Source organism: Balaenoptera acutorostrata, chromosome 11, assembly GCF_949987535.1.
Source record: "Balaenoptera acutorostrata chromosome 11, mBalAcu1.1, whole genome shotgun sequence".
NCBI classification, from domain to species: Eukaryota; Metazoa; Chordata; class Mammalia; order Artiodactyla; family Balaenopteridae; genus Balaenoptera; species Balaenoptera acutorostrata.
In genome coordinates this window covers 90,168,890-90,194,704 of record NC_080074.1, presented here as the reverse complement: position 1 = coordinate 90,194,704, position 25,815 = coordinate 90,168,890, and the positions used below count along the sequence as shown (strand labels likewise).

The window sequence follows — 25,815 nt, the reverse complement described above, 5'->3', positions numbered from 1 at the left end:
ATGCAGTTGTAAGAAATAATTCGGAGAGATTTATATACTCCTTACCCAGTTTCCCCCAATGGTAATATCTTGAAAGACTACAGGACAAATTCAGAAGCAGGATATTGGCATTGATATAGTTAAGATATAGAACAGATTCAGCACAAGGATCCCTCCAGCTGCCTTCTGTAGCCACACATATGTTTTCCTCTCAACCGCCCCCCTGACGTCTGCCAACCACTCATCTGTTCTCCATTTTGATAATTTCTTTTTCATCTCAAGAATGTTATGTAAGAGTGATCATATAATACGTGATTTGGGGGGATTCATTTTTTCACTCAGCAGAATTCCCTGGGGATTTATCCAAGTTATTGTGTGTATCAATAATTTGTGTTTTCATTGCTGAGTAACATTCCACAAAATATACTAAACACCCCTTACTGGGAATGCTGTTTTACCTAGAGGCCCCTTGTTTTTGACTAAAGGACACAATGAAAGAATCATTACACAGAATGAGAGAGCTGCCTCTTGTTGCAATCTATTTTTTTAAATTCTGGGGGTTTAAGGGACTGGTATCTAGAATATAAAGGAACACTTGCAACAGTATGTCCATCAATGGAATATTATTCAGCCATCAAAAAGAGTACTGATACCTGCTACAACATGGATTAACCTTGAAAACATGCTAACTGAAAGAAGTCAGACACAAAAGGCCATAGATTATATAATTTCATTTATATGAAATGTTCAGAACAGGCAAATCCATAGAGATGGAAAGTAGACTAGCAGGTGTGGGGATTGTGGTGGGGAGTGGAGAATGAGGAGTGGCTACAAATGGGAAGAGAGTTTCTTTTGGGGGTTCTGAAAATATTCTGGAATTAGATGGCATTGATGATTGCACAACTTTGTGAATGCACTAAAAACATCTGAACTGTGCACTTTAAAGAGGTAAATTTTATGATATGTGAATTATACTCCAATTAAAAATTAAAAAGTAGTGAGATTTCCCATCTTTGGACATTTTCAAGCTGTTAGAATTTTGATTAGGTGAGAGACAGATGGTGATCTCTAATTTTCTTAGATTCAGATTATATTAGAGAATACGTTACGGCAATTAATAACAAGTCCTGGAATCAAGAATCAGGAGATTTGAGTTCTGTTGTCATCGATGTTTCATTAGCTCGAGCAGATCTCAGCTTCTCTGGGTCTCGGTTCCCTTTTGTGTAAAATAGGGATAATAATATAAGCTTCACAAACAACACATACATTGTGAAGATTAATTTGGATTACTTTAAAAGCTGCAGAGCACAATATGGATGTTGTATTAGGATATTTCCAGAATTACATAAGTTAATCTTTTTATGAATGAGTTTTGGTTCCAATTTATAGTTTCATTCTATTTTTAAATATGCTTTCTCCTTAGGTTGGTTGTAAAGGAAAAGTGCAGTGGGTGATGGATTATTCAGTGAAGATTTTCAATTAGTAAATTATCTCTATTCTTCCTTTTTATCTCTTCTTCCATCAATTGCCTAATTCTAGACATTTGGCTGATTATAACTTTCCTCCGAAACGATAAGGAAGCTCAAAATGCTTTATTAACCTTTAAAAACACTGGTAGATTTCATGTCAAAGAGGATTAATTTTATAGACCAAAGATGTTTCTGGGCTGTATATAAATTTTGTCCTGGCATCCTACTATCACATGTACAAAAAGTAATAGTTTGGGTGCTATTATAACTTCTGAGGGTAAAGTAAAAACTAACTTTAAAATTCAGTGGTATTGGAATATCAAAAGAAATAACCTATACTTACATTTTCCTTTCTATCAAGCAACCCTCAGATTTTTCTCTATAAATATTCTCTAACTGAAAACACAAATCATCCTTAAGTTCTAAATGTTAGAATGGTCTGCACATCAGTGGCAGCTGTAGAACTGAGGTATTTGCTCACGAAGTCAGAAAGAGCTCAGTCTTGGACCATTTATCAGTAATTGACTTGGCAGGCACTGTATTTTCTGCCTTCTAACTCAACCCCCAAAGAAGATTTTTTTTGTCATACTGTTACATATTCCTTTTACATTTTAGTAAAATTCATTCCTCTTCATAAAATAGGATTTGAGGTGTTCCTTTAACAGAAAAGCTCATTTTTGTAGATTATAGTAAATATGGGCTGTAATTCACTCGTGAAGATGATGTTACTGAGAATTCCTGCCACCTCTTCCCCTATTACATGCTCTCTGCCCACCCTTTGCCCCAACAAAAAAATTTTTAATTTCTTTGATTTTTTTACACTATTATTGTATGGCTCTATTCAGAGTCCAGTGGAAGAAAATTTTTATTTCGTTTTTAAATTAAAGTGAATGATCTTAAAGAATAAGACAAGAGTAAATCTTTCTCTCAGGCTTTTGCCAACATATTGCTTATATTTTGAGATCAGGATTATTATTATTATTTATGTATTTATTTATTTTTGGCTGTGTTGGGTCTTAGTTGCTGCACGTGGGCTTTCTCTAGTTGCGGCGAGCGGGGCCCCCCCTTGCTGTGGTACGCGGGCTACTCACTGCAGTGGCCTGTCTGCGGAGCATGGGCTCTAGGCGCGCGGGCTTCAGTATCTGTGGCACGCGGGCTCCAGTAGCTGTGGCACGTGGGCTCAGTAGTTGTGGCTCGTGGGCTCCAGAGCGCAGGCTCAGTAGTTGTGGCGCACGGGCTTAGTTGCTCCGTGGCATGCGGGATCTTCCTGGACCAGGGCTCGAACCCGTGTTCCCTGCATTGGCAGGCGGATTCTTAACCACTGCACCACCAGGGAAGCCCGAGATTAGGATTATTTTAAAAGTAATTATTACTGAACAGAAAGCAGTTCACATTCAGTCCTTTCCTTCCTCCACCACTTACCTGCACAAATACAACTGAAAATTACTACTTACAAAGATAGCTCTGAGATATCACAAGATTTTGAATCACCACAGAAAGATTCAAGTAAATGTATTTTGCTGACGGTGCTAAAGCAGAGAAGTGGAATGATCCATTTTAATAAAACTCTTTAAAATAATATAAGCAATCTTAAAGCTCTTATTACTCATAATATCCATAATATTTTGCTATCTGTAAAAAACCCAGATATACAGTAAATGCATTCACACTCTTTTGTTTGACTCATGTGCTCTGTACCCTGTGAGTTCCTTCTTCCTTAGTAACCTTGTAATCCACTGGGATTGAGACTCGGAGGGTGCAAAGAATTCTGTAAAGCAAAGCATGTCTTCACTTTTGAATAGAACATCGCCTTTTGATACATACGTATATGAGACTATTAAGTGAAAAGTATGCTGATTTCACACACACACAATTTATCATTATTTGTAAGACTTTAACCGAATATATATTTGTATTTTTACAGAATAGTTCACTTTTCAAAGAGTAACAACACTTGCAAGTCCAGAGGAGAGAGTTACCGATGTTACTGATGTTATCAATCAGAGAAACGGATGTTGATGCGACGGAGATCACATCAATGTATGGTAGGAAATATTTGGATTCTAGGTCTGATCATGATCACATCTATTTTATAAATCAGACTTAGTGTGTATCATTTCCAAATTTTTAAACTAGACAAAGATCATGCATTTGTGTTGCAGACCAACTGAGGGAATTTATGGGAAAGTGATAAAGAACTATGACTTGTAGTTGGCAAGCTACTAAGGTCTTGGGATTTACACTATGTTTATTTTAACAGCCTTCATAAAGAATACGGTTGAATTACACATTTTATTAGTGAGTCAAATACTAGATGTCTCAAAAATTCCCATTTAAAGTGCCAAAGGTTAGAGGTGTACCTGAGATTATAAGCTCTCAGGCTCCAGGCCTGAAGAGTTTATCTGCAAAAAGCTTTGTCCCTTTAATCCAACGTGACAACAAAATGTTATCGTTTTCTGCATAACAAAATGTTCTTGTTTTCTGCATGTGCTACCAAGTGAACAGGTTTCGAATCCCTGTACCTAAAGCACTCTGATTTCCTTAACGATTTGATTAGATAGGGTAGAGCCAACTTTTAACACCCAAAATGTGATGTCAGGAAGGCCAACTCTCAGACGATGGGGAAGCAGAGGACACATAAGCCGAAGTGAAGCTTCCTGGTGGTTTACTGCTATAGACAATCTGACTCTGTGAATAACAGCTTTGTGGATGCAACCTGTTCTTGCATCTTGCTTTTACTCTTTAGGGTTTTTATACTAGTTCACAACTGTATATCCAAAGCTCTTACTTAAATTCTTTGGGAATTAAAAAGAGGGGCAGCATTCCACAGAGGGGGAGGGAGACAGTGCATCCCCAAATGCAAGTTTTCTACATTTTTTCCCTGACTAGATGTGGAATAGTTAGTGTTAATAAGGTCTATCTTACCAAAATGTGTAATGTTCTTTAACTTAAATTCAACCCCTCAAGTAGTGGTAATTGGAATAGTTAGAGGCTATCTCATAGATGATGATGTGAGCTATGACTTTTTGGCAGTAATTTATATTCAGACATCTCCTAATTCTGGATTTCTCAGCTGACTTGCTAACCAAATGCATATATTTAAATGGCTTTTCCCCTGTGCCTGCCAGAAAACTGTTGTAGATGATGCACATTTCATCTGAGAAGCAATACAAAGTTTTCAGAACATTGACTATTACCTATTTCTCTTATAAATGAGTAACTTATCTAGCAATTTTTTAAAAAGCAACTTTCTGTGAAAAGCGCTGCTTGCATGATTTTGCCTGTGGGTTCAATCTGGGCAACCACCTCTTCAATTGCAGATTTTGAGGCATCTGCCCACTTGAGCAATTATATGTAAAAATATACGGAGATTGTCTTTAACAATGAACAAGAAAACAAATAAATGAACAAGACCATTTTGTGTAGGGGTAAGTGCTACAAATATAATGAGACAGGGCTGTGTGAGAGTGAATGAAAAACGTGTGCGTGCAAATGGAGTCCCAAGACTTTTTGATAAGACTGTTGGGGAAAAGCGTCTGTAAACAGGTAATATTTGAGGTGAGAACTGATGGAGCAGAAAGACCCAGCTATGCGAAAATCTGTAGATTCTAAGGTCCTGATTTGACATGATAAAGAACAGAAAGATGGCTTGAGGGTGAGGGAGGCACTTTCCATCAGAAGCCACTAGCCACATGAGGCTATTAAAATTTAAATTAAAATAAAATAAAATACCCAAACTCAGTTCCTCAGTGGCACTAGCCGTGTTTCAAGGGCTCAACAGCCACCCATGGCTAGAGGCTACCATATTTGAAGTGCAGAGTACGTTTCCATTGTAGAAGAACTTTCTAACAGACAGTGTTGCATAGTAAAGTAGAACTGGAATAGGACGAGAAGTCACAGAGAGTGGCTTGGAAAGATCCTTGCAGGCTGTTGGGGGACTTTAGGTCATGCAGGTGTGATGGGAAGCCTTTGGACAGTTTTAAGGAGGGAGCGACATCATAGGATTCACATTTGAAAACCATCACTCTGGCTGTCGTGTAGAAAATGAGTGGTAGGAGGGCAACACCCTCCTCCAGGAAAGTTATTGCCATTGTCCAGGCCAGGGATGATGATGGGTCCTGAGTTGGTCATTATAAGAGGAATGGTGAAAAGTGGATAGATTCCGGTTGTATTTTAGAGAAAGAATCAAGTGGACTTGCTAATAGACTGGAGCTAGAGCAAGGCAAACAGAGGAAGGAATGGAGGGCAATACCGTCCTTGGGGGGCTGAGCAACTAGATAGGTGGTTATGTTTTATTCCTGGGGTGGGAGAGGACCAAGGAAAAATAGGTTGAGTGTGTGGGGATTGGTGGTGGAAGGGAAGGGAGGGAGCTGGAAGTTAAGAATTGTGTATTGGATAAATTATATTTTAGATACCCATTGGATTACATGCACGGAGGCCAGGTGTGTAGTGGAGAATGAGTGAACCCATACTGTGGGGTGTAAACTTTTGAATTTAACAGAATTCCCTTAATGATAACTATATTTGGCCAAATGCAAGTGATATGCAATGGGGTTAATTTCTAGATCGTCTTCACAAAGTACTAATAAAACACAATCCCTGGCTTTGGCTAAGTGGAGGGCTTTAGCAAGTCAAATTTGAATTTTTCTTTCCATTTTCCCTATTCTCTTTTTCTGTGTGTACCACATTTTCCTGATCTTTTGGCTGTGTTGTCACTTTCTTGAATTAGAACTCATCAGTCACTGTCTGCAGAAAATGGGAAGTTTCTATTTCTATGTGGTTGCTCAATGTCCGCTTTACGAGTTGGGTCTGATTTCATTTAATATGCTGCGCACAACGCTAGACGCTTCTTTCAGGTAGTAGAGAACTGCAGCTTTCTGCGTCTACCTAAGACGAGTATTTTGTTGTTTTCATTTCTCTGCCTCCAGATTCTGGATGGTAATGCCGGTGAGGGGTGGAATCTACCTTCTTTCCTTTTGGTGGGACAAATAACTTTCTGGTTGCGATGTTTGTTGAGAATTGGGAGAAATCAGGATATTGCCTCTCTAATACTATTGAACACCTCAAGAATGTCATTGTTTAACATACGGATCTAGTGTTTTTGTTTTGCGGCCATTAACAAATGCCATTCTTATGTTTTTTCCATCACAATGTTGCTCTAATATCTACATTCCATCTCCTACATGTTCAGTTTTTATGGTGATTTATTGTTTTTTTCTAAAGAACTGAGATAACTGTGGGGGGTAGACTACAGTGAAAACGGAAATATTCTAAAATTCTCACTATTCCTTTCTTTCTAACCTTGATACATGCCCAGATTTTAAGTTTCTCATTTTAATATGCTATTTTTGATGCCAGTGGATATTAGCATGATATTCCAATCAAGGCTTTTCACTCTGAAATGTTTCAGGTAGGTGCTGGCATATGAATCATACGTCTAAAAAGGAGACTCAAAAAAGTATGTGTGCAGGCAAGGGGGCTCATTTGTCTTTGGCAAAGACATCGCTGCTCCTGTTTCTTTAATTATTAAACAGATGGTACCCACTGCCATTGACTAGCTGCCCAACTTGTTTTGCATGTGGAAACACGGTTCTGGACATCTGATGGAGAGAAGCTGTATCATCATAGCTCCTCATATCCATTTATGCCCTAATACTAATCCCTGTCCCAAACTAGAGCAGGCTGTTTCCCATGAAACTAAGCTTAAGACTTAAGCCATCTTCTCCCCTATCCCATGATTTAATTTTATCTCAAGTATCTCCTTTGCCTTTTCTTTATATTGCTTCATCTCTACACATAAAATACAGTGGCATATTGAGCCAATTATCCAAATACTCCAGGCTCTAAACACACTTTAACCTGGAATGTCCAGATAATTAAGACACAATTGGATTATTATTATTATTGAGGGCAAATGGCATCTAAGGTAGCCATATTAAAAATGAACAAGAGTGGACCTATTCTTGTGTTAAGTGGAGAAAGAAACTAGCTCCCCACATTGATGGACTTTAAAAAAGTCCATGGAACAGATATTGAATTATTTCTCATAATCTGCCCAAAAAAGTTAGCTTAAATTTTTTTCCTTCAGTTTCACAAATACTACATTCCTACAGTACATGAAATGTGTAGCCTGTAAACTTCAATAACTAGGGTCATGATTTTTTTCTCATAAGCTTTATTCATGGTAGACATAGTATTTCACAACCAGACGGTCTTCTAAGATCTTTTCTAGTGTTAACCTACCTGTTCTCACCACCCATCTCTTGAGATTTCTTTATATTACTTTCATGATTGACTGTTCGGGCTTCCTAACTTTGTACACCTTTTTGAGGCCAGGGTCACTTAATCTCAGTGTAGTTTACCATCCACCATCAACAACAACTGTTGACTATTATTCTCATACATTTTTTTTTAAAGTAACAATTTTTAAAAAATGCTCTCCCCTCCCCCTTCTTTTTAAATAATGCTATTACGGTCTAGGTAACTTGTCGAGATTTTCCATTATTTGGCCCAACAGAAAAGCTTGGCTTTTCTGTTGAAAACAGACCTTCCAGCAGGAGCAGTCAAGGCCTTACAATGCCACCTGAAATTGGTTTGCTGTTGTACCTGATATAAGCATCTTTGAATCACTCAGACAGTAGATGTGGCTGTCATTTTTCACGACAGTGGGGAGTCTGTTGACTCCCATCGCTTGCTAAGTATCCAAGCACAGTCCTTTTTTCCCCAACGTCCTGGTCAGCTTGGCGTGAGGGCCAGCCGCAGACCCCCGCGCCCCCCGGATGCAACGAGCTGGGCGGTGGACGGGTCTGAGCAACCCCTCCGCCAAGGTGCTGGCTGCGCGGCCCGGCTCCGGGGAAAGGAGCGCCGGAGCTGAGAGCAGCGCCTCCTCCGGGGGAGGGGCGGGAGCTGAGCTGGGAAAGCTTTCCTAGGGAGTTGCCTTAAAGAAAGCAAGCGGGATTGCAGATCACTCCAGCTGCCTGCTTTTTATACAATTGTAACTAGTCGTCTCCACTCGCTTCCCTTCTGCAACATTGCAAATCACCACCAACCTCGCACCAAAAAGAAGGAAAAAAAAAAAAAAAAAAAAAAAGAGAGAGCAAATCTCCTTCTCCCTTCTCACCCTCCCGTTCCTCTCACCCTCCCTTCCTCTCCAGCTCGCTCGCCCTCCCTCCTTTCCCTTGCGGCAGCCGCTCGTCTCTCGGACTGGGTCTCTCTCCGACGGGACTTAGCAACTTCTTGGTTATTTCTCAGCCCCTTTTCCATTTTCTCCACCCTTTGCCATGAACTGGACCTACGGACGCTGGGGAGGCTGTGCTTTCTGCCCCAGGGAATGGCGGTTCGCTTCCTGGGGCCGGGCCGGGGAGGATCGGCCGAGGAGAAAGAAAGAGTGATAGAGAAAGAGCTGCAGGAAGGAAGAGAAGGGGGACCTCCATCTGCCGCGGGCCCCGCGCACAGCAGCGCCCGGGATGGCCCCGAGCTCGCCCTGCGCCCCCGGCTCCAGCAGCGGCCGCGGACCCCGCGCGCAGGACGCCTCGGGCAATCTTTAAAATCCTGAAGTCCGAAGAGACCCCGGAGGACAGAAGTCGGGGGGTGGGGGTGGAGCGGAGAATTTTGCAAAGCTTTCCCAAGAGAGAAAAAGAGGAAGTCTGATCGTTTCAGCCTGTGCTAGCTTTTCACTTGAAGGCTCCTCTCTCTGGAGCATCTAGCCTTCTCCAGGAGTTATTCGAAAGCTGAAACTTTCAGTGCTCGCGGGCCTGGGAGAAGAAGGAGGGATTCCGAGGGTGGGATTGGGAGGAGAGCAAGCGAGCGTGCGTGCGTGTCTGTGTGTGTGTGTGGCGGGGTGGGGGCGTCGGGGGGACCTCGGGGACTCCGCGAAGAGGGCGCACCATGGCCGTGCCGGGCGAGGCCGCCCGAGTCGGGGCCAAGCCCGGCCACGCAGAGGCGAGGCCGGCCCCCGCCGCGGGCCCGGACTGCCACCGTCGCGCGGGCCCCTCATCGCCCCGGGACCCGGGCTGCCGCGGCTGCTGGGGCGCCCTGGTGCTGCGGCCGCTCCGGCGCTCGCAGAAACTTTCCTCGGCGCTGTGCGCGGGCTCCCTGTCCCTTCTGCTGGCGTTGCTGGTGAGGCTGGTCCGCGGGGAGATCGGCTGTGACCTGGAGCGGAGTGAGGAGGCGGCGGCGGCGGCGGAGGAGGAGGAGGAAGCGGCCCCGGGAGCAGAAGGGGGCGTCTTCCCGGGGCCTCGGGGAGGTGCTCCCGGGGGCGGCGCGCCGCTCGGCCCCTGGCTGCAGCCCTCGGCGCTGCTCTTCAGTCTCCTGTGTGCCTTCTTCTGGATGGGCTTGTACCTCCAGCGCGCCGGGGTGCGCCTGCCTCTGGCCGTCGCGCTGCTGGCCGCCTGCTGCGGGGGGGAAGCGCTCGTCCAGATTGGGCTGGGCGTCGGGGAGGATCACTTACTCTCGCTCCCCGCCGCGGGGGTGGTGCTCAGCTGCTTGGCCGCCGCGACATGGCTGGTACTGAGGCTGAGGCTGGGCGTCCTCATGATCGCCTTGACTAGCGCGGTCAGGACCGTGGCCCTCATTTCCCTAGAGAGGTTCAAGGTCGCCTGGAGACCTTACCTGGCGTACTTGGCCGGAGTGCTGGGGATCCTCCTGGCCAGGTACGTGGAGCAACTCTTGCCACAGTCCACGGGGGCGGCTCCGAGGGAGCATTTCGGGTCCCAGCTGATCGCTGGGACCAAGGAAGAGATCCCGGTGTTTAAGAGGAGGAGGCGGTCCAGCTCCGTGGTGTCCGCCGAGATGTCGGGCTGCAGCAGCAAGTCCCATCGGAGGACCTCCCTGCCCTGCATCCCGAGGGAACAGGTAAGCGCTGGCAGCCCCTCTCACTCACCTCTCGGGAAAACTTGAAACCCTTGGGATCCGCCACAAAGTGGAGGGAATTCGAGCGCTGGGAACAGAAAGAAAGATAGCCCAGAAAACTGCTCTAACTTCAGACTTAGTTGGAAACTAGCGGGTTTTTCTCCCCCTCTCACACAGTATTTTATAACCTGAACAACAGGAACCCGAATAAGTGATAAAACTAGATGAGCTTTGCGGGGTCTTCCACAGCTGGGCCAACTTTTTAGATCTGCTACACCTGCGTATGGCTTGCCCTCAGGCGTTCCTCCTTTAGCAGAAATGTTCGAATTAAGTTTAATTTTTTTTTTAAGCGATGGGTGATTTTTAAAACGAGGATTTTACTAGATTTCTTTCTGTTTCTTTTTATAAAATTTTTTTCTTCTAAAGGGACAGGTAAACTTTTATGGACGTCAGTAAAAATATTTTACAGTTAAAGCAAGGCATGCTTGAAGGTGAGGTGCTGATACTCTTTCTGGTCTTGCAGTACGTTTTACTTGAAGAGACTGCGTTTGGTGGTGCCCAGTTTGTTTTTAAGTGTGATTTGGGGACATACATTATTACATGCTCATGTGTTTTGTATTATCATCATAAACTTCAATTTGGGGAACAATATGTCTGAACTTAAGAATTTGCCAGAATCATGGACTGCGCTGTTAGTATCAGCTTAAGAAAACATATCTCTTGAGTATCTACATACTTAAGTGAATATTTAGAAATTCAAATGGATTTATACAGGAAACATTAATTCAGGAGAGTATTTCTAAATTGCTGGTAATATCAATCTTTCAGGGAGGAGGAGGAGGAATCTAGAATTATGAGTGAAGTTATCCCAAATAAAAGTTCAGTGAATTATGGGGACCAATTTCCTTATTATCATGAAGTGTTTTGAGACCATGGAGTGTAGTTGCTATAAAGGGCATAAAAGAACAAATCCCAATTTTAAAAGCAGATTGTATCTGAGAAGGAGTACCTCAGCATTTGCCTCTCTACTCCAAGCTGATTTGACACTTGGGGGTAGGGGTGGTAGAGAGCTGCTTATGTACAGCAAGTGGAAATTTACACTTTTCCCATTTAAATTTATGCCTACCTGTGGTACTATTAGGACAACTTCAGGGAGTGAGAGAGTATCCTAAGACATACTAAGCTTTTTCTTTTTAGGTTATTCTGTGGATAATCATTTGGGTATTTCTAAGAAATAGCAGTCACCATATGGTGTGGTGGCCAGTTTGTTTCTGAAATGGAGTTGAATCCACAGAATGTGGTTGTTTGACATTATTTAGCAGAATGGATGACAGCATCATAGTCTCTGTGTTTATTTTAAAACAAATGTACTTATTTAGCTTTTCGTTTAGATAAAGCAAATATTTCTTGGGTTTAGCTTACTCTAAGAGTGAAGTTAAAAACAGGCCACTGACTGATACTCAGTTTTGGTAGAAATCTGGAAATCACCAGAATAAAGTAAGCTGTCTACTTAAGGGTAAACCAATGAGGGCGAAAAACATTTTAATTTCTTTTTAAAGTCACCTAGAGAATGTCTTTTAAATGAAAACACTGCTAGTTTAAATATTTTGTGAACACACTTTTCTTTAACTTATAAGGAAATGTGATCTGATCATTGCAAAATTTAACCTAAATTTCTAAGTCAAATCTGTGATTTAAGCATAAATAACTTGACTCCAAATTAATGTCGTTTAGCCTCTGAAATTAAAATTTCTGAAATTTCATATTAACATTTAGAAGGTAAGGAGTTAAGGGTGGATTTAAGATAAGAAGTTGTTTAGGGGAATTAACCAGCGGTGTTAATTAGCCTGTAGATTTTTATTGGTTTTCTCTGGTTTGAATTGATAAATGCAGGATTTGAATAATCTGCAAACTTATAAGGAATTAACTGAGCTTTGCATTTTTACGTGTTTTGCTGATGACTTCTGTTGAAAATGTATATTTGTAATCTATTTTGGTCAGTTTTCTTGGCTGCTATTTTTTTAAAGGCTGTGTTTATGAAGACTCTTCTAAAGTGAGAGACTATCTCTTATGGTTGATGGAAAAACAAGGTTACATTTAGCAGAAATTTATTCACTGGAAGTTTTAATGAGGGCATGGGTGAGTGTGAACGTGTTACTTAAGGCTAGTTTTTATATATGACTCATTTAGGTTGTTGCTGAGCATAATTGTTGGGGGTGGGTGGGAACTAACACGCACTAGGATCTTATAAGACAGGGCAATATCTCATACGTTAGCCTGTGTGAAAAGTTCAGGAGCTATATAGTAAATGGCTTATCTGTTTTACCACAAGGAAACAAACTTCTCATTAAGGGTGCAAAGTGTACCACTGTCATCCGCATGCTTTATGAAGTCGAGAATCAAAATAATTATAAAACACATATATAACACTGGCCTGAATGCTACCTGATTAGGAGTTCTTTTCTGAAAGAACGTCTACTCTTAAGACAATCGCAGGCAACAAGTGAATTTTAAGTAGAGGTGTGAGTACATAAAACACAGAGAGGCTGGCAGAGTCCTCTTGAGAATTTATTTGGACCTTGCTCATTATGAGGTTTAAAGGTGAGAGAATTCCAGCCTTTTCTTTTCCAGATGAATGATAGTGGCCACTTTCTTGGGAACTCTCTCTCTGCAATGACTCAATTCTAAAAGGTCAAGGAGAATAGATGATAAAATTTTCATAAGGCAAACCAAATGACATGGATTTCTGTCCCTCCCTTCCTCCCTCCCTCACTCCCTTTCTCCCTTCCCCAACCATACTGAAGACAGTAGATCAGCTATTGCATATAGAATTGAGTTTTGCAGCATTGATCATAAAGATGGCTTCAACCAAAGAAAGGAGACATAGATCTAGTCTTCAGTCCCAGAATTAATGGGACGTGGGGTGTATCTGTGAGATGCAAGTGAAGGTATCTACTTCAGGAAAGAACTAAGTTGGTAACATTTGCATGGCTTTTAGTTCAATCCTACCAGCCCAGTATCCTCAAGATTTTGTAGATCAGTGAGTCAAACTGTACTTTTTTGGTTAATAAGGCAGATGGTTCCATTAAGGTGTATGTATCTTTCCTGAGCAGATGTTCACGTCCCTGAGCAGGTATCACCGTGCCCTCTGAACTCTAAGGTCCTTAGAATTTCTTGGATTATTAGATATTATGCATGATTAATAAATATGTTAGTTTTAAACATAAAATTTTAATTTAGCAATTTTTAACACTTGGAAATTGTATTTGAAGGGATGTCTCTCTATTCTCCTCATACATCAGAGAAGGCAATTGGCCAGACATTCCCCTCTAATTACTGGGACCACCATGCACATTGATTTAAGAAAGATTCCAAACCAATGCCATTTTATTATAGTTACATATTAAGAAGAATTTAATATCTTTGCCTATGGTTTCACATAAAATAAACACAAGCCGTACACCTCTCACTGTTAATGCAGTTTTACCACTTCATGGCAAAATTCTTTGTGATGGGTACAGTATCAGTCAGAAATGTACAGCTATATACTTCACATTGTGTAATTAAACATCAAAATAGTTTCCCAGACATAAGTCCTTACAGCTCTCAATTAAACATCTTTAGCAAAAAACATCTTTAGCAGATTTTTGTAGGAATGTAGTAGTTTTTGCAAGAGTCTAGTGGTTGGTTATCAAAAGTAGAATCACGTTTTTCATCAGTGATGTAAGAAAGGTATTTTCAAGCAAAAAAGCCAACAACAAAACAAAAATAGTGGAATATAGTAGTAGGTGTAGTTTTCAATGGTAGGCATATGGTAGGCCTTCTTACATGATTGGTAAAAAGTATAACTTACTTGCATTTACAGTATAGATTGCTTCTGAAAATACAGAATGTATTGTCCTTTAAACTCCTAAATACATTTCAGGATAATATAACACTTCTCAAATTGAATAAGTTTCTGAAACAACCATGGGTTTTTAATTCAATTGTAGCTTCTGTCACATTTCAGTAGTATAACTCTGCTCATGGTTATACAAAGAACAATATTGATTATTTATGACCTGCTGACAGAATTAAAATTAATTAATGCCAACTTTTGAAAACCCTAAAAAGGAAAAAACAAGATTTTCTCATCCCTTGGGAAAGGTGAGGGAAAAGAATTTTTTGGTGTGTAGGGACAAAATTGTGATTTTACTTTGTGAATATAGACATTTAAAGCATACTGAAAAACTGTTTTGACAGAAAGAGTCAGTGAATCTATATAAATTTACAGAGGTTGGAAGGAGGCAAACAGTAATTTTACTCTTTCTGTATTGAGCCTAAAGTGTAAAAAAGTTAAAACTGTAGAACTGAAAGAAATGCTGTGTATGCTGGGCTGTCATGTTAATTAAATAAACAACCAGAACAGTGACTCTGTGTATGAAATACATTTTGAAAAGCCTGGAGGGGAGGGGCGCAGGCAGGCAAGGGTGAGTGACACTGGCATGAAAAAACATTCATTATATCTGTAGTGACATTTGTGTGAATTTGTTGTAGTCTGTTAGGAAATACAGCTCTGAGAAGGATCTCTTTAGGACTCTACGTGAATAAAGGCCTCACCAAATTTAATTTCACTTCCCTTTTCAATAAATTCTCATTTATTATGTTGAAGTAGGATGTTTATGAGCCTCAAAATTAGAAACATGCCTATATATTACATTTTAAGATTTTCAATTAATATGGTTTGTGCCAGTAACAGCCCAGTAGAGTCTATGTAGACTTCCTTGAAAACTTGGCATATTTAATCTAGCAAAAGAATGAGTTTATTTGGGGTTTAGGGGTGGGAGTTGGATTTTTCAGAAAACCTGTTTTGCATAGGGCAAGTTTCTTGAGCTTTGCGAAATTAGACATAATCCTACGTGTTTCTGGTGAATTGTTTTCATTGGCCATGTGTCTCCTATTCCATGGAGTCTCCGCCTCCTTTTTCTCTTCTGAGTGTGATATTTATAATTGTGTCTTGAAAAAAAAAGCCTCAAATATATTAGATTGAAAACTCAATTTGCGTTTATTTTCTACATTCACGTTTTCAGCGAAGCTCTATCAAATAATTCAGAATGAGCCAGAAGAGTCAGACACCTCCATATTCTTGCACCTAAATCTGTGCTCTGTTAATATTCAAATGACCGTTAGTTCCTTTACATAGAAATTTAAATCCTTGTAGGAATTACCTATCAGTATATACTTTTACTATTGGTAGTATTTTTTAAAGGAGTATTTTTTGTTTGTTTTTGTTTTCCGTAAGGCTTTCCTGGGGGATGGTCTTAACTTTGCACTTGAGAATGTACGTTTGCACTGTTGTCAGCGTAAGATACACAGGTTTGATCTCTGGGGGGAAAAATCTTAAAGATGTGCAGAAGTTATAGTTCAGAGAAAGATCTGTCAGATAGCAGTTGCTGAAAATATTAGTTGTACATGTTCACCCAAAATGTACACTATTTTAAAAGATGCTATCCTTAGCTAATGTTATTCATAAAAGTTTTTGGTCAGTGAACCTACGAAAAGTCATATCAACATATTTTTGTCTATGTGTTAAGCCTTGTGCTAGAAAGCATACAGATTGCACACAGGTATGATGTAGCACCTTAGCTCTGCAGAGCTTAGAACCTAGTTAGGGTAATGAGACATCAACGTAAGAAAAGGGGAAATCACAGTAAAATATCTAAATGACCTCTTAGATAATTGTTGAAGGAATGCATACAATAGCTTAGAGCAGGTTTTAAATCGAGATCCAGAACTGTTCATCGCTTCTCTGAAATTTTATGTAAAACTTCATCTGTTCATTTTTCTGGGGAAAAAAGTTGATATTTTCACAGATTTTCAGAAGGTCCTCAATACATAATGGTTAAATATAAATGTTTTATTTAGATTTTGAGCAGGTTTAGGTTTTGAAGACAAGGGAAAATTGTTTCTTTGAAGTGGAAATTATTTAGTATACACTAATAGGACTTCTGAAATACAAGTAAAACTATTATAGGATTTAGGACATGTTATACCTCAAGGTACCACAACGATGGTTCTCCTATCCTGAGGTAGTCTATGGCTGTAAGGAACTTGTAATGCGATCTTAAAATGCTTAATTCTGTGCAGGCTGTAGTTAGGAGACTAGAATTAGTCTGATTTTAGAGAAAAGGAAACTGAGGGAGAGTCTGTTAAAAGTATGTATCAGCCTGCAGCAAAATGTTGGCTTTTATCCAATTCTCTCTCGGACTTGAATCTGCCGCTGGGGGAGCAGAGTAGGAAAGGAGTAAGGCAGATCATTTTAAGCCTACGTTTCATTTGTAATTTTCAACTCTAAATTCTCATTCAGAATTAGAAGATTGAGTAAAACCCATTGAGAGGACACATATCACAAAACTCTTTGGAGCCCTTACAATGAATTTTCTGGTCACCTACCAGGCAGCCTTTAGAATGTATTATTCAGGACTTTGTCCCAGAAATGAATGCCAATTGCATTGCAAAGTCCTACTTCGTAGACTCTTTATCTCATCAAAGAAGAGTGTGTGATGGTGGTGTAAATATTGATTTTGGTTTTCATTTTAGTTTTTCAATAAATTGATTTAAAAATGTTCAGGATTTCAGACTTTGGTTTGAAAAGTCATCTGCACATGGGTAAAGCATTTCTTTGTTAGCAAAAACAGCTGGTAGTTTTTGTTCACCTAAATTATTTTGCATGGTTTCTGTAGGAATCTGTTAAAATGTAAGTAAATAGGATGTAATATTAGAGGAAGTCATGAAGAACATTACCATTTAGAAGATGGAAAGCTATTTGGGAAAAGTCACAAACGAAACAGCTTCTGTCTGTTTGATTTGATTAGAGCTGTCATTTATTATTGAGGAATCTGAATGATTATTACAGATTTTAAGTACTGCCAGTCCTGCCAAGATAGCGATGAAGTTACTTACATGTATTCATGTTTTTTCATCCTAAGAATATGAATAGTTATAAGGAGCACACGATGTCCGTTGGTGTGTGTGTACGTGTATGTGCAAGACTTTTTCCTCTGCCAGGAAATTGCTTTGGTTGCATCAATTTAGTGGAGAAACAGTGTCACCCAGTGGCTTTGATGAAAACAGTCCTGTAAACATGATAGATAAGCGCTGTCCAATAGAAATATAACAAAGTACTGAATTTTCTATTTTCTAGTAGCCTTATAAAAAAGTAAAAAAAAAAAAAAAACAAAAAACCAAACAGGTGAAATCCATGATAATACTGTTTAATTTAATCCATTATACCCTGTCAACAGAAAATCCACATAAAAAAGCTAGGTATTTTGCTTTCTGCTTTTTGTGCTAAAGTCTAAATATGTGGTGTGTGTTTTCCACTTACAGCACATCTCAGTCTTGTGCAGCCACATTTCAAGTACTTGGTAGACGCATGTGGCTAATGGCTACCTTTTGGGACATCTTTAAAGAGGTGAAGTACTTGAATACTAATGTCACCTCTTCCGTTATAATGGAAAATCCATGTAGATTTAATGATATCACTTAATATACAACTGTTCACATTTGTATGTAGTCTTGATAGCTCATTTTTGTACCACTTACCACTCTAATAGTTGGCATGTCAGTCTGTTTTCCCTCTTTTCTTCATTTCTCATTATTGCACATATTTTAAAATATGTTGATTTTAATTGGAGCGGGAGTTTAACAGAGCCCCTAAATAAGGAAGCTTTTTGTTACCTTGATTTGTAACACAGAATCAGGATTTCCAGCTAATTATGAATTTGCCTTTGGAAGTGTGGTTAGTTAACAGGGATGGCTTATAGATACAGTGTGAACACGTGATCAGCCGTGTTCATGGTGATTAGTCTGTGATTGGGTTATCTAATGTCTCTTTAGAAATGAAAGTGCTTATGTTTGTAAGGCAGGTCGTTATCTTGGTAACTTAGGAAACTAAAGCCGCAAACCGGCTAGTAGCTTTAATGGATGAAAATTCTAACAGTGTCTGTAAAGGGCTGATGATTCTTCACTATTGCTTATGTAAACACCACTCTCATGGATATACAAAAGGAAAATGCTTCCATTTTGTGTATAGAGAGGATGGAGATTTTGATAGTGTGGAATTTCTAAACTAGGAATTGAGATTAGGTGGCTTTTGAAGCTCTGTGTGATTTCAAACTGCCGGGTAAACTCAAAAAAATGTACAGATGGAAAGGAAGAACTTGTAAATGTCACCTTCCTTCCACCTCCTTTCCCCAAGCTCTATGAATTCATAACTGTAGTCATAGTTCCAATATTGCATCGAGAAGTGATCAGAAAACAACTTTTAAATATAGCATGTTCCTTTATATACACAGATATATAGAATTATTTTTTAAAGTATGCATTCATTTTGCGTATATTGGTTTATATCTGTGTGATGTTTATCGTGACTTTTGATTTATAAATCAAAACTTATAAATGACTTTATGATGACTTTTGATTCATAAATTTCTCCCTTTTAAAGCAAGATCTATTATTTATCTTTGCATTAGAGAATAAAAATAGTGAGATACATAGGTTTTTACATATCACTTAGGAAATAATCTAGAAAGAGCAAAGGTAATAGAATCTAGATATACAAAGAAGCACATTTGTCTAAAATGAAATAATGCGGACTCAATCTCACTCCTGGTGAAGCTGGATTAATTTAGACTTCTTGAAGTAGCTAGCTGGAGAATAAAATGCCATAGTAATCATAACTGTTACTTGAAAGAGTTTGTATTTGAATGTAACTAGTCATTTGCCCTGGCTAATTTTGAAATTGCTTTAAATTAATGTAGAGGTTGGTCTTGTAATTTTTTGGGGGCCAGTCTTCTCTTCTGACAATGTACTGTATGTGTGTGTATGTATATATTTTTTTCCAAGAAATGCATTTTATTTCATGTTTTTTTTTAACATAATAGATTCTTCTCAGAGTGTGTTTAAAAATTTAAGGAATGCCTTCCTATCCCCTACACCCTGCAGTACCTTGTCAGAATATTGAAATAATTTTATGCAAGAAGCTTGTGGTTTTGATTTAATAGGATTTTTTAAAAATTTATTTAATTTATTTTTTTATTTTTGGCTGTGTTGGGTCTTCGTTGTGGTGAGCGGGCTTCTCGTTGCAGTGGCTTCTCCTATTGCGGAGCACGGCGCGGGGGCTTCGGTAGTTGTGGCGCATGGGCCTAGTTGCTCCGCGGCATGCGGGACCTGCCCGGGCCAGGGCTCGAACTCGTGTCCCCTGCATTGGCAGGCGGATTCCTAACCATTGCGCCACCAGGGAAGCCCCTTAATTGGATTTTAATAGAAATTTTCCACCTTCTGAAGTAAGTTGAAATAACTGAATATTTATGCTATGTCTGTGGCAGGTGTTTCCTCCTCTTCAGGTATAATCCACTCAAATAAACCTAATGGAAGTTGGAAGTCATAGCAGTATTATTTGGGGGGGGGGAATGTTTTATTTTGTGGTGAGTCCTGTGAAGTCAGCCTCCTTTGGACATTGTTAAACTAGCTTGAGCATAAAGAAAGGAAATCGTTCTTATTTTTAAACCAAGTATTTTAGAGGATGGAATTAACAGGTCCACTTAGGAAATGGTCTTCAGGAGGCAGTGCTTGTCCTTGTGATATGAAACATCCCCTTGTTTGGGAGTTAGTATTTGGGGGTCCCGACTCAGCAACAGTCTCCCAGGAAGTTGGGAGAGGCACCCTGAGTTGCCTAGGCTTCCTTGAACATTTGCTTTCTAGGCTCAAGAACTGAAGAAGTCAGATTCACATCACAACGGTTCTCATTATAAAAGGAATCGACCTTTTTGGCCTCCTTGTGTCAGCCATAAGTATTTGCTTTAGAAAATTTCAGCCCAGTGCCTTGCTTGTGGTAGGCGCTAACTGGCGGAATAAATGGATAGAAAAGAAAGAAATGATTTTAATCTGAAATATTTATCCCCCTAATCTCCTGAGATTGAGCTAGTGATTAAACCCATTGAAGTAAACTTCTATAGAGAGAAGAAAAGAAATAGCCTATTCATTAGTCTGTGAACTTACATTTTTAATGTTTGTACTTTTATTACTTTAAAAATATTCTCTGCCATGTGTCAGATAAGGGGCTGAATTTGCCTGTGCCTTTCATGGTAGGAAATCCCACGTTCAGCATGAGTCCTAGATATTTATTTTTAGCTCACTTCCAACTGAAAATAACCAAAGCCACCACCAAGATCACTGGGGTGTGAACTTCAGAAAGGTCTCTGAAATTAGGGCACATTTTTCAGAAAAATAAAAATTCAAGTCTTTTTCATGTGCAACTAATACATTAATTGAGAAAGAATCAACTTTGACGTTATTTGTTCCCATCTGTCACTTTCTACAAAATGTTGGCAGGTGTTCAGCTACATCTTTTTACAGTCAGTCTGTGTCCTTATTAGAGGTTCTTATTGAATTGCTGCATTTTCTGAAAAGTCTAATGTAAAGTAAATACTATCTTTTTTTAATCTTTTAATTTGCTGTTACAAAATATAATTTGAGCCTGTTGCTTCCAGAGATGACTTTGTGAAATTAGCTTATTTCACATGTCATCCAACTGTAGCACTAGTCCAATTGTGCTGAATAATCTAGAAGTTTGGTAGCATAATTTCAGAGTCCAGAGGAATTTAAAAGTCAACAGTTCACAAGGTTTTATTGAAGTGACAGGTTTTAGTTTATCCAGTCATTTTTTTTTTTTGGGGGGTCCATATAGTTTTTAATAGAACTTGACTTGTTAAAATAGAAAGTTTTAAGTCAAATAAGAATATTTTGTTGCTGTAGTTATAGTTCTTAATAGAGATATTGTCATCTCCTCTCACTGAAATCAGACATCTCTTTTCTGAGTATGTTAGTTAGATTATCATGCCTTTAAATAAACTAGGAGTACAGTTTAGAAATAAAAGTTATTTCCAACTTTGTTTTCTGGAAATAAGTTTCTTTTAGTTTGTGGATGTCAAATGATCTCATAGATAGATCTTTTAGAAAGGCTGCCATTACTGAATACTTTGAGAGTTTGAGATATCTTTGAATATATTATTTTTTAAAAATCTGAATGTTGTTTCTCTTTGAAAACATAAATTACAAACTGAGAATTTAGTTATAAATTAATTCACCTTTTGAAATAAGCAAGGTATATTCTTTTGGTAAAGGAGCCATTACTAAATTTATTTGATATTTTTGTCAAATGTAAAATAAAATAAAAAATTTAGGAGCAAAACCTTCCACTCTATTTTCATTTTGAGACAGGAAGCTAACTGTATGTCTTTTACCATTTGAAGAGTGTCTGTTTTTCCTCTTAATGACTTGTTTTGGCTACATTGAAATTGTTTTTGCTAGATAAACAGGACCTAAATTATAGCACAGTTATTAAGGCAGTAGCCTCATTTTGTCCACTTCTCATTCCTTTTTACTTGAATAATAATGGGATTAGCTCTTCTTCACCCCTTCAGAGAATGACAACGAGAGCTTTTAAATCTTTTCAGTGGAACTTCTGTAAGCCATTAACTAGTCCTCAATGAAAAGTGTGAGAATTCGGTTGGGAATGTTGGATCCAGATATAACTGAACATTGATTAAGTAAATTATCTAAAAAATAAAGTGGCATTCAGAAATGGAAACTGCCCACAATAAATAAGTGAAAGAAATGAATGCTAGTATTTTGCTTGTGCAGAAAGAAGGCTAGATCAAAATCAAAAGAATTCCTCAGTTTAAAAAACATATACTTATTGTATGGTCTTTTGGGGACATAATGTTGGTGCCCTTAAAATCTAGAACTCCTTATGACTTGGAAAGAGGAGACCCTGCGGGCGTCACTCCTGGACGCTGGGCAGAAAGTCCAGCCATGCGTTGGCTTAGGATCTGTGCTTAGACCAAAAACACTTCGATCATTTTTCAGAGGTCATAATGCTATTCCTGAACTTTCCTGACATTCATTACTTTCCAAGTCATCGATTCTTACTTTTTAGTTCTTTAGCACATTTATCACTTTGACTTATAAATGTACCGTGAGGGCAATCTTGTGTGAACTTTTACCTCTTATGTGACCAGGTTGATGAAAAATGCCAGCGAGTAAATATATCTTATTTAAGATCGACTCTCTCTATTTCCCATTGATTCTTTGTTACCTTCTAAGTATTTCAATATGCCTGGATTCTTATCTTCTTTTTCCCTGGGGCTAATTAATCTTATGTAATTATTATAATGCCATATTAATCAAACTCTTGTTTATGAATTCTAACAGTAAATGCCTCTGATTAGTAGATTAATAGACTTCCTTCAGATGCTTTCAGAATTTGTAGATGGCCTGACCTCACCTACTTATCATTACACATTATCTGGCACTTTCTAAATAGAGCTGCTATATGTCTTCAATGCTATAGTTCTCGAATTTTAGTGTGAACAAAAGTGATCTGGGAAGCCTATTAAAATGCAAATTCCTAGGTCCTAAGGTCAGATACTCTGATTTAGTTATGAGCAGGGTCCAGAAATCGAGTTTTAGAGCGTTTTGGTTGCCTCAGGGAAGAAACACAGGACTATAAACTTCTGTCTACTAAAACTAGACAGAAAGTTGGGACTTTTGCAATCTGATTAAGCAAATAGTTAAAAAGTACTTGGCTTGGTATCATGGGGAAAACTTGTTTATTTATGTAAACACACACGTATATGTACATACGTAGACACACAGATTATTGTTAATCAACCTATGACATTCATAAAATTTTCACTTTGATTTCCCCATTGAGGATACCTCAGAGAAGTTATTTGACACTCTGCAGATCAACTTCTTCTTCTGTGAGAAAGGAGTAACAATTTCTTCACTTATCTCATGCTGTTACAAAGCTTAAATAAAAATATATTGCCCTACAAATGTTAAGTAGAAAGAGTATGTGCAATGGACAGACAGGCTGAGGCTTTATAATGTAAAGTTCCTTCAACTTTCTGAACCTGAATAATCCTATCTGTAACATAGGAATACTACAGCCTATTTCTTAAAGTGTGAAGATTAAATTAATAGAAATAATGGACACTGGTTCTTGTCAAACATTCCGCCCACCCCCGCCCCGCCCCACCCCGCCCCGTGACTGAACAAGAATATTCCTACCCATTAGGGCCATGTCATTGAAGGCTGTTGGTAAATGTCAGAAAGTATAATGCAAAACAATGCAAACAATTTTGCATTTGATTAAAAAAATAGACTTGCAGGTCTACAAAAGATGCAGGTTTTCTTAAATGATATTAGACGGTTGCTTAAATTACAGTTAAATTACAGAAGAGCCTGGAGATTCGGACAAGCTAACAGTGGAAAAAGATTTGACAAAGATGGTGACAGGTGCTTCAGAAGAAAAAGATGTGCGTGACAAAGGATGAAGGGGGATATTTAGGAAAATTGATGGATTTGAATGTGTTTGTAAAAATAGCTGATGACTCCTTTGAGTCAGTTGTGCAATCATGTATCGTATAACCCCATCGGCAACTTGCTTTGTGCTCTTGCTGCCATTATACGCCATATTTTGTTTTGAGAAACAAAGTTATTTCTCAAAATTTTTAGCTTAAATTTTTGTGGTGACATTCTAGTCATACCCTTCTTTTTTGCTCGTTACTTGCCAATGAGACCATTATTCTCAAATAACAGGGACTTCCTGCTTATAATCTATGGAAAGCAGCTAGTTCAGTGCTAGTTCAGCAGTGGCCCTCAGTGAGTGTTGATTTCACCACATTAGAATATTCCTGTAGCTACTCCCTCATTTTACCAGCTTCCACAGGGCTTCAACACTCAGACCACTTTTCTTCCAGATTTTCCCACCCATTGAATGATTTTTGAGTCTTGAGTGAGGTGGTTGTTTTGGATTGACCTCCACAGGAGCAGGAATCCTGTATCATCTCACTCTACCACCATTGGTTTCAATTTAGAAATTCTGCTTGGGGTAATCATGTTATTCTCCAACTTGATCAAAGGAAGTTTTTTGGTTTTCACTTCTGTGATACAGGAGGAGATGTCAGAAAGGTGATGAGGAGGGCCAGTAGATCAATAGGCTGTGGGGGTAATTGCAAGACTGGTGCTCCAAGCAGAATGGGAAGCCATTCATTGAAGGGTTAAGTGAAGAAAGGATGTGATCAAACTTACATTCAGTAGGATCTCTCAAGCAATCTGTGCTGAGTGAAAATAGGTGGTAGGATGGAAGAAGGGAGATCAGTTAGAAGACTATTGCAGTAATCCAGGGAGGATTGGGAATGATACCAGGAGGTAGTGTTAGAGAGAAGATCGTAAATATCTATTGAAGGCAATGCCACCAAGATTGGTATTGACTGGCTGATCTCTTGGAAGGTAGGGAGAGAGTTCCTTTAATGTTTTCTCTTTTATTTAGGGGCCTAATATTAAGCATTTCTTGCTTTAAAAAAAATCTGATTGGGTTGACCTTTTTTTTTTTTCTTCTTCTTTTCAATTTTACCTTCTGTCTTTGCCTTTCAGAGGATGTTCAAATGGTGAGCGTTTCCAGAAAATCATCAGATCTCCTTATGTTGAAACTCTAATCAAGTATCTTAAACTCTTCATAAAGTATTAGTTTGCTAGGTTTTATAACATTTGGTCTGATAAAAGTTAGTTTTGAAATTTTATTCTCATATAAATATATTTTAAAATAAATTTGTATAAAATATAATTTTAACACATTTAAGTGTCATCCTCACACTCTCTCTTTTAAACAGATACCTTTATAACTCATGCTATAATATCCTAAGGTTTAATATGGCAAACAATTAGACCTTTCAAAGAAAATGCAAGGCTTTCTCTTTTTATTAGTCTTTCAATAGTCTGACAAATCCCATTTTTATCTAGCCATGTTGACAGTATTTCCCAGACCTTCCTATAGAGGAAATGCTTCTATTTTGTTTTCATATTAACTCAGACCATTTGTCAACCTACAGAGCACTTCAGTGATAGGTGCTATATAAATATTTAAATTACGATAGCTTGATTGCACCGTAACTTTTCAGAGTTTGCTTAACTCTACACTGTGGCTAGTATCTGATTATGAAATATTTTCCATGCTGCTTGGAAGCCACAAAAGATAAGGAATTTTCAAGCCTGTGGAATGAAGAGTTTTTAATCACATGGGAAAATATTTTGATGAATTGAGAGGGAAATCGGGAAATAAAATGGAGTATATGGCATGCTTTCACTTCAACAATCAAATGCATAGCAGAAAGGAAAGCAGTCAAAATGTTTGTTGTTGTTTGGTTGAGGGTATCGTGGGTGAGTTTTGTTTATTTTTCTATTCTGTGGAGTCTGCGTTTTCAACCCTGCATACTTCTTTTATAATCAGAAAAACAAAACTTTATAAAGAAATGTAGTCATTTGACATTGTTCCCCTGCATATGTTCACAGAGTGCTTTGAGGGCCACTTACCCAGTACTAGTTGTTGGACTTGCAGACATGGAAATAGGAACTCCAGGTGGTTTTATGATTATGACTGGTAATGTGATGTTCAGTACTGGGTAAAACA

At 38.8% G+C, this 25,815-nt stretch overlaps 1 protein-coding gene and 1 long non-coding RNA gene across 2 annotated transcripts in view; both read left to right on the top strand.

The window, feature by feature from the left end:
* The window catches only part of LOC130709271 (uncharacterized), a 150,625-nt gene extending 147,103 nt beyond the window's left edge, over window positions 1-3,522 (top strand). Inside the window, exon 3 of the long non-coding RNA XR_009009792.1 lies at window positions 3,373-3,522. This is a non-coding gene — a long non-coding RNA (uncharacterized LOC130709271). The remainder of the gene's footprint in view (window positions 1-3,372) is intronic.
* Window positions 3,523-8,557: 5,035 nt separating this feature from the next.
* Window positions 8,558-25,815, top strand: part of PDE3A (phosphodiesterase 3A) — a 300,529-nt gene continuing 283,271 nt past the window's right edge. The window contains exon 1 of the mRNA XM_007198637.2: window positions 8,558-10,301. Within this exon, the coding sequence (XP_007198699.2) occupies window positions 9,336-10,301 (966 nt within the window). The 5' untranslated portion in view covers window positions 8,558-9,335. The remainder of the gene's footprint in view (window positions 10,302-25,815) is intronic.